Consider the following 15,724-nt stretch of genomic DNA (forward strand, 5'->3'; position numbering starts at 1 on the left):
GTGTCTGTGTGTGTGTACGGTGTGTGTGTGTGAGTGTGTCCAGTGTTTGTGTGTGTGTGTGTGTGTGTGTGTGTGTGTGTCCAGTGTGAGTGAGTGAGTGTGTGTGTCCAGTGTGTGTGTGTGTGTGTGTGTGTCCAGTGTTTGTGTGTGTGTCCACTGTCTGTGTGTGTGTGTATTTGTGTGTGTGTTTCCTTTGTGTGTGTGTGTGTCCAGTGTGTGTGTGTGTGTCCACTGTCTGTGTGTGTGTGTATTTGTGTGTGTGTTTCCTTTTTGTGTCTGTGTGTCCAGTGTGTATGTGTGTGTCCAGTGTGTATGTGTGTGTCCAGTGTGTGTGTGTGTGTCCAGTGTGTGTGTGTGTGTGTGAGTCCAGCGTGTATGTGTGTGTCCAGTGTGTGTGTCCAGTGTGTGTGTGTGTGTCCAGTGTGTATGTGTGTGTCCAGTGTGTATGTGTGTGTCCAGTGTGTGTGTGTGTGTGTGTGTGTGTGTGTGTGTGTGTGTGTGTGTGTGTGTGTCCAGTGTGTGTGTGTGAGTCCAGTGTGTGTGTGTCCTGTGTGTGTGTGTCCAGTGCGTGTGTGTGTTTGTCCAGTGTGCGTGTGCGTGTGTGTCCAGTGTGTGTATGTGTGTGTGCCCAGTGTGTGTGTGTGTTTGTGTGTGTGTGTCCAGTGCGTGTGTCTAGTATGTGTGAGTGTGTCTGTGTGTCCATTGTGTGTGAGTGTGTGTGTGTTTCCTTTTTGTGTGTGTGTGTCCAGTGTGTGTGTGTGAGTCCAGTGTGTGTGTGTGTGTGTCCAGTATGTGTGTGTGAGTCCAGTGTGTGTGTGTCCTATGTGTGTGTGTAGGTGTGTGTTCAGTGTGAGTGTGTCCAGTGCGTGTGTGTGTTTGTGTGTGTGTGTGTCCAGTGTGTGTATGTGTGTGTCCAGTGTGTGTGTGTCCATTGTGTGTGTGTGTGTGTCCAGTGTGTGTGTGTGTGTGTCCAGTATGTGTGTGTTTTTTTCCAGTGTGTCCATTGTGTGTTTGTGTGTGTCCACTCTGTGTGTGTGTCCAGTGTGTGTGTGTGTCCAGTGTGTGTATGTGTGTGTCCTGTGTGTGTGTGTCCATTGTGTGTGTGTGTGTGTGTCCACTCTGTGTGTCTGTCCAGTGTGTGAGTGTGTGTGTGTGTGTGTGTGTCCAGTATGTGAGTGTGTGTGTGTGTCCAGTGTGTGTCCAGTGTGTTTGTGTATGTGTCCAGTGTGTTTGTGTGTGTGTGTGTGTGTATGTGTGTGTCCAGTGTGTGTGTGTGTGTGTGTGTGTGTGTGTGTGTCCACTGTCTGTGTGTGTGTATTTGTGTGTGTTTCCTTTGTGTGTGTGTGTCCAGTGTGTGTCCAGTGTGTTTGTGTGTGTGTCCAGGGTGTTTGTGTGTGTGTGTGTGTGTGTGTGTATGTGTGTGTGTCCAGTGTGTATGTGTGTGTCCAGTGTGTGTGTGTGTGTGTGTGTGGGTCCAGTGTGTGAGTGTGTGTGTGTGTCCAGTGTGTGTGTGTGTGTGTCCACTGTCTGTGTGTGTGTGTGTTTGTGTGTGTGTGTCCAGTGTGTGTGTCTAGTGTGTGTGAGTGTGTCTCTGTGTCCATTGTGTGTGAGTGTGTGTGAGTGTGTATTTTCAATGGACACACACACACACACACACACACACACACACACACACACACACACACACACACACAGTCTTTATATAACTTAGTCCAAGTGGTGGTCAGAATGTTTGTCTTAACTAGCCTGATAACTCCAACATGTCTGATATGAACATTGACATAAACCCTCTACATACTTGAGTTTCTCCAGTCTGCAGTGTGGATCCTCCAGTCCAGCAGAGAGCAGTCTGACTCCTGAGTCTCCTGGGTGATTGTAGCTCAGGTCCAGCTCTCTCAGGTGTGAGGGGTTTGACTTCAGAGCTGAGACCAGAGAAGCACAGCCTTCCTCTGTGACTAGACAGCCTGACAGCCTGCAAATAGTCAAATCATATTAAAACCACACTGCTATTCTTTGGTGGGGAAGATAGTGGCAGTATATTTTTTCTACATATTAAGATACATCAGTGTCCTGAAACCTGCCATATCTATTCATAAATTAATGTATCATTATTAGAAATTATCATAATATTGCTTGTAGAGAGAAACATGTATAGTACAAATATTTGAGTAGACTGATCAGAGCAGTTTAAAAAGCAGTATCAGTCAAAAGACAGACAGTGAGGTATCAGATTTAGATTGTATTGAGTATACAGTCCACACCATCTCTATTTTGACAGTGAAGCTAACATTTTAAATGTGGCTCTATATTTCTGCATTTTGGATTTGAGATTAAATGTTTCATATGAGGTGACAGTATATAATGTCACCTTTTATTTGAGGGTATTTTCATATATATCTGTTTCACTGTTCAGAAAAATAAAAGCACTTTATGTATCTAGTCCCCCCATTTGAAGAAATCAAAAGTATTCTGACCAATTCACTTATAGTGTATTAAAGTAGTCAAAAGTTGAGTATTTGGTCCCAAACTCATTGGTTGCATTTGCAGTTTGTTTTGGTTGTGTTTTGGGTTATGTTTTGCCCGATAGTAACTGAATGGTGGATGATAACTTGAGTAATTTTCTGTCTAAGTGAGTAGATAACATGTTTCTAAACACTACTAAAGTAATCCTGATGATGCAATGAATAAGAAAAATCATGAATGAATCATGAATAATAATGAGTGAGAAAGTTACAGAGGCTACAACAAAACATGCTAACCTCTCACCATTACCAATAACAGAGGGGGTATGATCCTTGTGCCTCTGTAACTTTCTCATTAATCATCATTCACGATTCATTCATGATTATTCATAATCATGGTAGCATCCACATGAATGTAGAAGTGTTCAGAAACATCTTCTATTCTTACTGACAATACAAGTGAAGTGACTCCAAAATGTCAGGACATTATTCACCATTCAGTTTCTATTGGGAAAAACATCATCCAAAACACAACCAAGACAAACTGCAAATGTATTCAACACGTTTGTAGAATCACAGGCTTGATGTAATCACTGCAGGTAAGGAATATGGGACCAAACACTAAACTTATGACTACTTTAATACAATATAAGTGAATATGTCCAAATTATTACAACTTTTTCAAATGGGAGAACAAGACACATTACGTGCTTTCATTTCTAAACGGTAAAATATATATATATATATATATATGAATACCTTTAAATAAAAGGAGACATTCTGTACTGTTGCCTAATATGAAACATTATATCTGAAATCCAAAATGCTGGAGCATAGCACCAAATGTAAAACTGTAAGCTTCACTGTCCAAACACATATGGTGTGGACTATGTGTGCCTGGTAAACACATGTGGATCTGGTGAACAGTTATCACTTGTTGACCAACTACAGGAATACTGACCTCAGAGTCTCCAGTTTACAGTGGGGATTCCCCAGTCCAGCAGAGAGCAGCTTCACTCCTGAATCCTTCAGGTCATTGTTACTCAGATCCAGCTCTCTCAGGTGTGAGGGGTTTGACCTCAGAGCTGAGACCAGAGAAGTACAGCCTTCCTCTGTGACTAGACAGCCTGACAGCCTGCAAAGAGTCAAATCATATTAAAACCACACTGCTATTCTTTGGTGGTGAAAATAGTGGCAGTATATTTTTTCTACATATTAAGATACATCAGTGTCCTGAAACCTGCCATATCTATTCATAAATTAATGTATCATTATTAGAAATTATCATAATATTGCTTGTAGATAGAAACATGTATAGTACAAATATTTGAGTAGACTGACCAGAGCAGTTTAAAAAGCAGTATCAGTCAAAAGACAAACAGTGAGGTATCAGATTTAGAGTGTATTGAGTATACAGTCCACACCATATCTATTTTGACAGTGAAGCTAACATTTTAAATGTGGCTCTATACTCCATCATTTTGGATTTGAGATCAAATGTTTTATATGAGGTGACAGTATATAATGTCACCTTTTATTTTAGGGTATTTTAATACATATCTGTTTCACCGTTTAGAAATGAAAGCACTTTATGTATCTAGTCCCCCCATTTGAAGAAGTCATAAGTATTCTGACCAATTCACTTATAGTGTATTAAAGTAGTCAAAAGTTTAGTATTTGGTCCCAAACTCATTGGTTGCATTTGCAGTTTGTTTTGGTTGTGTTTTGGGTTATGTTTTGCCCAATAGTAACTGAATGGTGGATGATGACTTGATTAATTTTCTGTCTAAGTGGGTAGATAACATGTTTCTAAACACTACTATATGAATCCTGATGATGCCTTGATTAATACAAATCATAAATGAATCATGAAAAATGATGAGTGAGAAAGATACAGAGGCTACAACAAAACATGCTAACCTCTCACCATTACCAATAACAGAGGGGGTATGATCCTTGTTCCTCTGTAACTTTCTCATTCATCATCATCCACGATTCATTCATGATTATTCATAATCATGGTAGCATCCACATGAATGTAGAAGTGTTCAGAAACATCTTCTATTCTTACTGACAATACAAGTGAAGTGACTCCAAAATGACAGGACATTATTCACCATTCAGTTTCTATTGGGAAAAACATCATCCAAAACACAACCAAGACAAACTGCAAATGCATTCAACAAGTTTGTAGAATCACAAGCTTGATGTAATCACTGTGGGTAAGGAATATGGGACCAAACACTAAACTTTTGAATAAATGAATTTGCCAAAATAATTAAGACGTTTTCATTTGTGAGAATTACATACATAAAGTGCTTTAATTTCTAAACGTTAAAACAGATATGTATGAATACCTTCAAATAAAAGGTGACATTATATACTGTCGCATAATATGAAATTTTTTATCTAAAATCCAAAATGCTGGAGCATAGCACCAAATGTAAAACTGTAAGCTTCACTGTCCAAACACATATGGTGTGGACTATGTGTGCCTGGTAAACACATGTGGATCTGGTGAACAGTTATCACTTGTTGACCAACTACAGGAATACTGACCTCAGAGTCTCCAGTTTACAGTGGGGATTCCCCAGTCCAGCAGAGAGCAGCTTCACTCCTGAATCCTTCAGGTCATTGTTACTCAGATCCAGCTCTCTCAGGTGTGAGGGGTTTGACTTCAGAGCTGAGACCAGAGAAGCACAGCCTTCCTCTGTGACTAGACAGCCTGACAGCCTGCAAAGAGTCAAATCATATTAAAACCACACTGCTATTCTTTGGTGGTCAAAATAGTGGCAATATATTTTCTCAACATATTCAGATATATCAGTGTCCTGAAACCTACCATATCTATTCATAAATTAATGTATCATTATTAGAAATGATAATATATTGATTGTAGATAGAAACATGTATAGTACAAATATTTGAGTAGACTGACCAGAGCAGTTTAAAAAGCAGTATCAGTCAAAAGACAGACAGTGAGGTATCAGATTTAGATTGTATTGAGTATACAGTCCACACCATATATATTTTGACAGTGAAGCTAACATTTTAAATGTGGCTCTATACTCCAGCATTTTGGATTTGAGATAAAATGTTTCATATGAGGTGACAGTATATAATGTCACCTTTTATTTGAGGGTATTTTAATACATATCTGTTTCACCATTTAGAAATGAAAGCACTTTATGTATCTAGTCCCCCTATTTGAAGAAGTCATAAGTATTCTGACCAATTCACTTATAGTGTATTAAAGTAGTCAAAAGTTTAGTATTTGGTCCCAAACTCGTTGGTTGCATTTGCAGTTTGTTTTGGTTGTGTTTTGGGTTATGTTTTGTCCAATAGTAACTGAATGGTGGATGATGACTGGAGTAATTTTCTGTCTAAGTGAGTAGATAACATGTTTCTAAACACTACTAAATTAATCCTGATGATGACATGATTAAGAAAAATCACGAATGAATCACTGAATAATAATGAGTGAGAAAGTTACAGAGGCTACAACAAAACATGCTAACCTCTCACCATTACCAATAACAGAGGGGGTATGATCCTTGTTCCTCTGTAACTTTCTCATTCATCATCATTCACCATTTATTAATGATTATTCATAATCATGGTAGCATCCACATGAATGTAGAAGTGTTCAGAAACATCTTCTATTCTTACTGACAATACAAGTGAAGTGACTCCAAAATGACAGGACATTATTCACCATTCAGTTTCTATTGGGAAAAATATCATCCAAAACACAACCAAGACAAACTGCAAATGCATTCAACAAGTTTGTAGAATCACAAGCTTGATATAATCACTGCAGGTAAGGAATATGGGACCAAATACTAAACTTATGAATACTTTAATACAATATAAGTGAATATGTCCAAATTATTAAGACTTTTTCAAATGGGAGAACTAGATACATAAAGTGCTTTCATTTCTAAACGGTAATATATATATATATATATATATATAATATATATATATATATATATATATATATATATATATATATATATATATATATATATATATATATATATATATATATATATATATGAATACCTTTAGGAGACATTCTGTACTGTTGCCTAATATGAAACATTATATCTCAAATCCAAAATGCTGGAGCATAGCACCACATTTTTAACTGTAAACTTCACTGTCCAAACACATATGATGTGGACTATGTGTGCCTGGTAAACACATGTGGATCTGGTGAACAGTTATCACTTGTTGACCAACTACAGGAATACTGACCTCAGAGTCTCCAGTTTACATTGGGGATTCCCCAGTCCAGCAGAGAGCAGCTTCACTCCTGAATCCTTCAGGTCATTGTTACTCAGAGCCAGCTCTCTCAGGTGTGAGGGGTTTGACTTCAGAGCTGAGACCAGAGAAGCACAGCCTTCCTCTGTGACTAGACAGCCTGACAACCTGACAAAGAGTAAAATCATATTAAAACCGCACTGACATTCTTTGGTGGTGAAAATATATTTTTTCAACATTTTCAGATACATCAGAGTCCTGAAACCTGCCATATCTATTCATAAATGTATATATACACTACTACCAGTCAAAAGTTTGAACACACCTACTCATTCAAATTTTTGTTTAGTGTTTTAAAAACTATTTTTTACATTGTAGAATAATAGTGAAGACATCAAAACTATGAAATAACACATATGGAATCAAGTAGTAACCAAAAAAGTGTTAAACAAATTTTCTATATTTTATTTTGTAGATTCTTCAAATAGCCACCCTTTGCCTTGATGACAGCTTAGCACACTCTTGGCATTCTCTCAACCAGCTTCATGAGGTAGTCACCTGGAATGCATTTCAATTAACAGGTGTGCCTTCTTAAAAGTTAATTTGTGGAATTTCTTTCCTTCTTAATGCGTTTGAGCCAATCAGTTGTGCTGTGACAAGGTAGATAGTATACAGAAGATAGCCCTATTTGGTAAAAGACCAAGTCCATATTATGTGAAGAACAGCTCAAATAAGCAAAGAGAAACCACAGTCCATCATTACTTTAAGACATGATGGTCATTCAATAAGGAACATTTCAAGAACTTTTAAAGTTTCGTCAAGTGCAGTCGCAAAAAACATCAAGCGCTATGATGAAACTGGCTCTCATGAGGACACAGGAATGGAAGACCCTGAGTTACCTCTGCTGCAGAGGATAAGTTCATTAGAGTTACCAGCCCAAATAAATGCATCACAGAGTTCAAGTCACAGACACAGTTCAACATCAACTGTTCAGAGGTGACTGTGTGAATCAGGCCTTCATGGTCGAATTGCCTCAAATAAATCACTACTAAAGGACCCCAATAAGAAGAAGAGACTTGCTTGGGCCAACAAACACGGGCAATGGACATTAGACCGGTGGACATTTGTCCTTTGGTCTGGAGTCCAAATTGGAGATTTTTGGTTCGGTGTGGGTGAACGGATGATCTCTGCATGTGTATTTCCCACCGTAAAGCATGGAGGAGGAGGTGTGATGGTGTGGGGGAGCTTTGCTGGTGACACTGTCTGTGATTTATTTAGAATTTAACCACACTTAACCAGCATGGCTACCACAGCATTTTGCAGCGATACACCATCCCATCTGGTTTGGGCTAAGTGGGACTATCATTTGTTTTTCAACAGGACAATGACCCAATACACCTCAAGGCTGTGTAAGGGCTATTTTACCATGAAGGAGAGTGATGGAGTGCTGCATCAGATGACCTGGCCTCCATAATCACCCGACCTCAACCCAATTGAGATGGTTTGGGATGAGTTGGACGGCAGAGTGAAGGAAAGCAGCCAACAAGTGCTCAGCATATGTGGGAACTCCTTCAAGACTGTTGGAAAAGCATTCCAGGTGAAGCTGGTTGAGAGAATGCCAAGAGTGTGCAAAGCTGTCATCAAGACAAAGGGTGGCTATTTGAAAAATTTCAAATATAAAATATATTTTCATTTGTTTAACACTTTTTCGGTTACTACATGATTCCATATTTGTTATTTCATAGTTTTGATGTCTTCACTATTATTCTACAATGTAAAAAATTGTAAAAATAAAGAAAAAACCTTGAATGAGTAGGTGTGTCCAAACTTTTGACTGGTACTGTATATAAATGAATTAATGTATCATTATTAACAGTAGATAACATATTTCTAAACACTACTAAATGATTTTTTGTGTGTGTGTGTCTGTCATGTGCGTGTGTCCAGTGTGTGTGTGTGTGTGTGTGTGTGTGTGTCCAGTGTGTGTATGTGTGTGTGTGTGTGTGTGTCCAGTGTGTGTGTGTGTGTGTGTGTGTGTGTGTGTGTGTGTGTGTGTGTCCAGTGTGTGTGTGTTCATTGAGTGATACAGGAATACTGACCTCAGAGTCTCCAGTCTGCAGTGTGGATCCTCCAGTCCAGCAGAGAGCAGTCTGACTCCTGAGTCTCCTGGGTGATTGTAGCTCAGGTCCAGCTCTCTCAGGTGTGAGGGGTTTGACTTCAGAGCTGAGACCAGAGAAGCACAGCCTTCCTCTGTGACTCCACAGCCTGACAGCCTGACAGAGAGATCATCATGATTTCACAAACACACTGTTAATTTAACACCAGTAGTGTAGAAGGACAATGGCAGATGCATTTGGTTTATTCTCTCAAACAACATATAGATTAATCTTCCGTCTCCTAGAATTGTATGGTCATATTGTTATACTAATGTGAACATCAATGCACTGATTCAGTAAGTTTTTCAATGTAATACTATATATTATATACATATTATATTACATATTTTTGTCTAAACTGAATATTTCTTCCTGATGATTAGTTCTTAAATGTCATGTTATGTACTCACAGAGCAGCTCTGGAGGCTTTGACCACTGGCAGCAGCCTCAGAAGACCTTTCTCTGATCTCAAGTATTTCTTCAGGTCAAACACATCCAAGTCCTTTTCTGAAGTCAGCAACACAAAGACCAGAGCTGACCACTGTGCAGGTGACAGGTTGGCTTCTGAGAGACTTCCTGATCTCAGGTAGCTTTGGATCTCCTCCACTAGAGAATGGTCATTCAGTTCATTCAGACAGTGGAACAGATTGATGCACCTCTCTGAAGAGGGATTCTCCCTGATCTTCTCCTTGATGTAATTGACTGTTTCTTCATGGCTCTGTGAGCTGCTTCTTGTCTTTGTCAGTAGACCTCGTAAGTGCTTCTGATTGGACTCCAGTGAGAGGCCCAGAAGGAAGCGGAGGAACAGGTCCAGGTTTCCTGTCTCACTTTGTAAGGCTTTATCCACAGCACTCTTGTAGACAGTAACTTCAGTAACTTGCGGTTCATCCATTAGATTCTCATTGTTGTTGATGAATGAGAGGAACACATATACAGCAGCCAGAAACTCCTGAATGCTCAGATGCACGAAGCAGTACACCTTTTCATGGTACAGCACACATTCCTCTTTAAAGATCTGTGTGCACAATCCTGAGTACACAGAGGCTTCATTGACATCAATGCCAGCCTCTTTCAGGTCTTCTTCATAGAAAATCAGATTGCCCTTCACAAGCTGTTGAAAAGCCAGTTTTCCCAGTGACAGAATGCTCTCTTTATTCCAGTGTGGACCTGTCTCTTCTTTCCCAAGATACTTTTCATTCTTCTGTTTGGTATGAAACTCCACAAGGTGTGAGTACATCTCAGTCAGAGTCTTGGGCATCTCTTCTGTCTTGTCTGTACTCAACATGTGTTCAAGGACTGTTGCAGAAATCCAACAGAAGACTGGAATGTGGCACATGATGTGGAGGCTCCTTGATGTCTTTATGTGTGAGATGATTCTGCTGGCCAGGTCCTCATCACTGAATCTCTTCCTGAAGTACTCCTCCTTCTGTGGGTCATTGAACCCTCGTACCTCTGTCACCTGGTCAACACACCCTGAAGGGATCTGATTAGCTGCTGCAGGTCGGGTAGTTATCCAGAGGAGAGCAGAGGGAAGCAGATTTCCCTTGATGAGATTTGTCAGCAGAACATCCACTGAGGTTGACTTTGTGACGTCATAACATATCTTGTTCTTCTGGAAGTCTAGGGGCAGTCGGCACTCATCCAGACCATCAAAGATGAACAGAACTTTGTACTTGTCGTAGTTGGAGATTCTTGATTCTTTGGTTTCCTTTGAGAATTGATTGAGAAGTTCAATGAAAGTGTGTTTTTCCCCGTTCATCAAATTCAGCTCCCGAAAAGGGAATGAAAATACAAATTGGACATCCTGATTTGCTTTTCCTTCAGCCCAGTCCAGAATGAACTTCTGCACTGAGACTGTTTTTCCAATGCCAGCGACTCCCTTTGTCAGCACAGTTCTGATAAGTTTGTCTTGTCCAGTTAAGGGTTTGAAGATGTCGTTACATTTGACTGCAGTCTCTGGTCTTGCTTGTTTCCTGGTTGTTGTCTCAATCTGTCTCAGCTCATGTTCATTATTGACCTCTCCTGTTCCACCCTCTGTGATGTAGAGCTCTGTGTAGATCTTATTGAGAAGTGTTGGGTTTCCTTGTTTAGCGATCCCCTCAAATACACATTGAAACTTATTCTTTAGATTAGATTTGAGTTCACGTTGGCAAATCACAGCAAGCTCATCTGAATGAAGAAATAACACAGAGGATATTAATTTTACGTCTGTTTTAATGCCTACAGTATTCTAGGACTGTTATGACATTTTAAATTATAATCATTTCCTCGCTTAACTGTCTGTATAAATGTGTAAATGTTTTCATAATGCATTACAGACTGGTGTGACTAATTTATATAATTATTGGTATTCTCTCTCTCTCTCTCTCTCTCTCTCTCTCTCTCTCTCTTTCTCTCTCTCTCTCTCCTCTTCTCTGTCTAAATTAATCAAAACAACACATCCCTTCTGCTACTTGATGAGGTCACTAGGTGTTGTGTTAAGGCTGCTACAATATCACTGAGTTACACAGCTACTTTAGCTGTACTTTAGCTACAGCTTTTAAATGTTCTAAAACAGCATTCAACATGAGGCAGACAGCTCTTACTTTTCTCCAGTGTGTCAGCAAGCTCCTTCTGGTTCATTTTCCTCAGGACGTGCAGTGTGATCTTCAGAGCCCCCTCTCTGGCACTGCTCTCCTGCTTCTCATCTTCAGCATCCACCACTTCCTTATCCTGCTTCGGACTCTCAAAGCCTTCTGGGAGTTCTGGACTAAGAATCCTCTTGAACATCTTCAGCTCGTTCTTCACAAATGTCATAATATTCTCTTCAAGCAACTGAAATAAATCAAGTAAATAAGTTAAGCAAGAGACTAAATGCTTTCTCATTAACACATGAATGAATGATTGACAGATCAACTTTACTTGAGGTAAACAAAAACAAATGTACATAACAGGACCACATACACTGAATATGGAGGCCAGGTCTGTTTGATGACTCTGGGAAGACTGACCACTGAGAATCTCTGACTCTGATCTCTCCTGTTGGTTTCTGAGGACAAAACATGAGATTACATCTCCTCATCCAGGGAGTACACACACACTCACTCACACACACACACACACACACACACACACACACACACACTCACACACACACACACACACACACACACACACACACACACACACACACACACACACACACACACACACACACACACACACACACACACACACACAGGGAGGGAATGTTGTGTTTGTTTAATATTGTTTCAGGACTATGAAAATGGAAAAAAGGATTAGCCTATGGATTATGAAAACAACAAAAATAAATGGGAAAATGGGAGAGGAGAAATGACTAGAGACAGTGTTGTTTAACTCACTGACCATGACCCATGAGTTCTTCTTACCTTTGTTCAGTAGAAAAGTCTCCCTCTCTAAAGGATAGAGGTTGAACCATAGACCGGTCACTCTTCATGGACACACAGCTGGGTACAGGGGAGGCTGGTCTCTCCTGCTTGATTGGACTTCAACACAACAGAGACAAACATTACATCTCTCATCTACTCTGAACTCAGATGGGGAAACATAAGAGAGTTTCATTCCAAAACGCTATATATCCATTTTCAGAAATGTTGGTAAATTAGCTTTTATTGTTTAAATAAATTATTAAACCACTACAAGGCTTTATAAAGGCTTCTAAAGTGGGTAAATTCCACTTAAAGTTTCGGACTTGATTTGCCCTAATGAAAAATTGATCAGCCCTTACGAAAAATGCCCCTTATTTATAATCCACATAAAAATGCACATTTGCTGTTGCTGCAGGATTATTTTCCTGATGTGAGAAACTGGGTAAAATTAAGATATTGCATCTGTAAGTGCATTCATCTTAAAATATCTAGGTGAGACAACCACATATCACAGTCAAACATACAGGATACGAACATTACTTCCAGCTAAACATTGGATATAATTGGATATAAAGCGTTTTGGAAAAAACTCATTTTCATACACATCTAAAATCTAGAACAGTTATATTGAAGCAATCATTCTGATTTTTTTGCATATAGCGTTTTGGAATATACATTCTTAAACAATATTGTCAACTCACCCAAAGAGACTCATTTTAGAGGCAGGGCCCCCCTCCTCTCTCTCCCCAGAGAGACTCATTTTAGAGGCAGGGACCCCCTCCTCTCTCTCCCCAGAGAGACTCATTTTAGAGGCAGGGCCCCCCTCCTCTCTCTCCCCAGAGAGACTCATTTTAGACCACTGACCCCTAAACAGAGATGCAGCATGTTGGTTTTGGGTAACACAGTGACAACTAATTATTGAAGGTCAATTGTTCTATTTTATTCATTATCTTAGAAATAAAACAGTTTACTAACAGACACATCCAAACAGTCAGATGATTTAATGCAATGACTTTTTCTAGCCCAATGACTCCGCCAAACCCACCAACAAGGCCTGAAAACTATCCCAAAACATAGCCCCTGATAGGCCTACATCTTATTTCAGACAGCCTCCAGTAGCCTGGGCAACATGTAGGCAAGATGTAAGCTGAATGATTTAGCAGCTTGCTTAGTTCAAATTGACAGATTCATTTATTTAACATGAATAGCAAGACGATGTTGAGGTAGGAAGTGCTTCTGTTGCCCAGTAGCCTGCTGGAATAGGCTACTGAGGATGGGGTCGTAATTTCAATCAATGAATCAAATATTAATAACATGGATATGAACTGAATAGGTCCATGCTTGTCAACAACAGCCAGGTTATTTCTTTACCTGTAGCCTAATCTTACTGACTGTTACCTTCAATCTAATGCATTCTAACATCTGATCAGCAATTGCGATAGAACTGTGACCATGGTGACACTTGATAACTTCCAATTGAATTAACTAAACACGGCGTTTATTAATTACATAATAACACAAGGCTACAACAACAATAAACTGAAGGCTATTTATTACATCTGTTTGCCAGCTCCAGGTTGGCTACACAAGTGGCACAAAATGATTTGCATCGACTCCAGTCATTTCAACATATTTATAGTATAAAATGGCAGGCTACAGTAGCCTAGACAGGCATAACAATGAATAGGCTACTTGATGGTCAACAGATCTATCATTCTCCACATTTAATGTCAGTTTCATTGTGGAGGTTTTTCTCATAACAGAAGCACATGATGGAGTTCCATAACTTTCATTTCAAATTTCCACTCGAGACCCAAGAACAAATCCCAAGAACAGAGCATGTGTAAAAACCTTCGCATGATATGGTTTTCCATAAGCAAAGTCGACATTAGAATGCAGTTTAAACCACCTCCGACAGAATGTATCTAACGTGCTCTAGAGCGCCTAAAGTAGTTTTCCTGTGATTTGTCACCTTATTTCTTGATGTGCATCAGTTCTACAGCGTTAATATGTTTTATGGAATAAGGGTTGTAAAATAGGTGTCTCCATAATGACAATGATAATGGCCTACCTTATAACACTAAGGCCTACTGATTAGTTTCCACTTTGAAAACTGCGGTCTGTCAGCAACTCAGCTCAAGTAGCAGTTCTACTAACTAATAATATCTCATTCCATGTATTCATTCTCTTACTCTGTCCTTTACAATAGATTATTGTTCAGAAATACTCACTTTATTTTTCAGTTCTCTCCATATAGTGTTTTCTGCTCGGTCGTCTCCAAATGGATCTTGTACAGAAGAAGACATTTACTTTCTGTTTCAGCTCAGCCGCCTCCCCACCCTAACTACACTTTAGAACACCATGTGTTTGGTTTCCTGGTCCTGCTGACTCATACTACATTTACATTTTAGTCATTTAGCAGAAGCTCTTATCCAGAGAGACTTCCAGTTGGTCCTGGTGACTCCTGGGCCCTTATTCATAAAGGCAGTTTCCCAGAGGAGGAGTGCTGATCTAGGACCAGGTCCCCCCTGTCCATCTAATCTGTTTCATTATGATCTAAAAGGCAAAACTGATCCCAGATCAGTACTCCTACTCTTTATGAATACTGTCACAGGTGACTCCTCAAGATGAGGCTCATGATTTATAAGTTATATACTTTTTTATCTTTACAGAAATTGTCTTTATTTAAACCTTTCAACCAGCCTAAACAATAGTAAATAAAATATGTCAAATGGTCAAAAGTCAATCCTGATATAGCCATGTACATCAAAGAGAGGTGTATTGCTACAGATGTAGGATCTTAATTTAGCCAGTTTGCTACAGCAGGAAAATAATCCTGCACAACAGGACATTTGAATTATTATGTGGATTATAATTAATGAACAATTATTTTAATAGAAAAGTGGAATTGATCATCTTCAGAAACCTTTTTTAAAGCTTAAATACACTCAAATACACTACAAGTTTTAGTTCTCCTGCAACAGGGTGATCAAACTAAGATCCTACATCTGTACAGAGATTATGTTTTTATCTAAATAAGGCAGTTTGAGTTAGTAGCAATGACGTTGCAACTGTCAGCTGCTGTAAACCTATGTGATTGGATGTTATAGACCCCCATCTGAACAGTTTCTTTCCCCATGCTGTGGCCCTGACCAACTGGTCATCTGGCCCATAGAGACTAAAGGACTATACACTCTATGCTGCACACCACATCAAGCCATCTCTGAACTGTACACTACCATCTGGTCCATAGAGACTAAAGGACTATACACTCTATGCTGCACACCACATCAAGCCATCTCTGAACTGTACACTACCATCTGGCCCATCAAGACTAAAGGACTATACACTCTATGCTGCTCACCACATCAAGCCATCTCTGAACTGTACACTACCATCTGGCCCATAGAGACTAAAGGACTATACACTCTATGCTGCACACCACATCAAG

At 39.5% G+C, this 15,724-nt stretch overlaps 1 protein-coding gene across 1 annotated transcript in view; it reads right to left on the bottom strand.

Moving 5' to 3' along the window:
- Nucleotides 1–14,615, bottom strand: part of LOC311119970 (NACHT, LRR and PYD domains-containing protein 3-like) — a 16,003-nt gene extending 1,388 nt beyond the window's left edge. The window contains exons 1-11 of the mRNA XM_084194612.1: nucleotides 14,505–14,615; nucleotides 12,975–13,139; nucleotides 12,274–12,390; nucleotides 11,828–11,912; nucleotides 11,470–11,698; nucleotides 9,295–11,053; nucleotides 8,833–9,001; nucleotides 6,723–6,928; nucleotides 5,022–5,195; nucleotides 3,424–3,597; nucleotides 1,762–1,972 (exon numbers count right to left, since the gene is read on the bottom strand). Coding sequence (XP_084050738.1) covers nucleotides 1,762–1,972; nucleotides 3,424–3,597; nucleotides 5,022–5,195; nucleotides 6,723–6,928; nucleotides 8,833–9,001; nucleotides 9,295–11,053; nucleotides 11,470–11,698; nucleotides 11,828–11,912; nucleotides 12,274–12,390; nucleotides 12,975–13,123 — 3,273 coding nt within the window. The 5' untranslated portion in view covers nucleotides 13,124–13,139; nucleotides 14,505–14,615. The remainder of the gene's footprint in view (nucleotides 1–1,761; nucleotides 1,973–3,423; nucleotides 3,598–5,021; nucleotides 5,196–6,722; nucleotides 6,929–8,832; nucleotides 9,002–9,294; nucleotides 11,054–11,469; nucleotides 11,699–11,827; nucleotides 11,913–12,273; nucleotides 12,391–12,974; nucleotides 13,140–14,504) is intronic.
- Between the last annotated feature and the right edge of the window lie 1,109 nt (nucleotides 14,616–15,724).

This window comes from Coregonus lavaretus (assembly GCF_964263955.1).
Source record: "Coregonus lavaretus genome assembly, contig: HAP1_SCAFFOLD_625, whole genome shotgun sequence".
Taxonomy (NCBI): Eukaryota; Metazoa; Chordata; class Actinopteri; order Salmoniformes; family Salmonidae; genus Coregonus; species Coregonus lavaretus.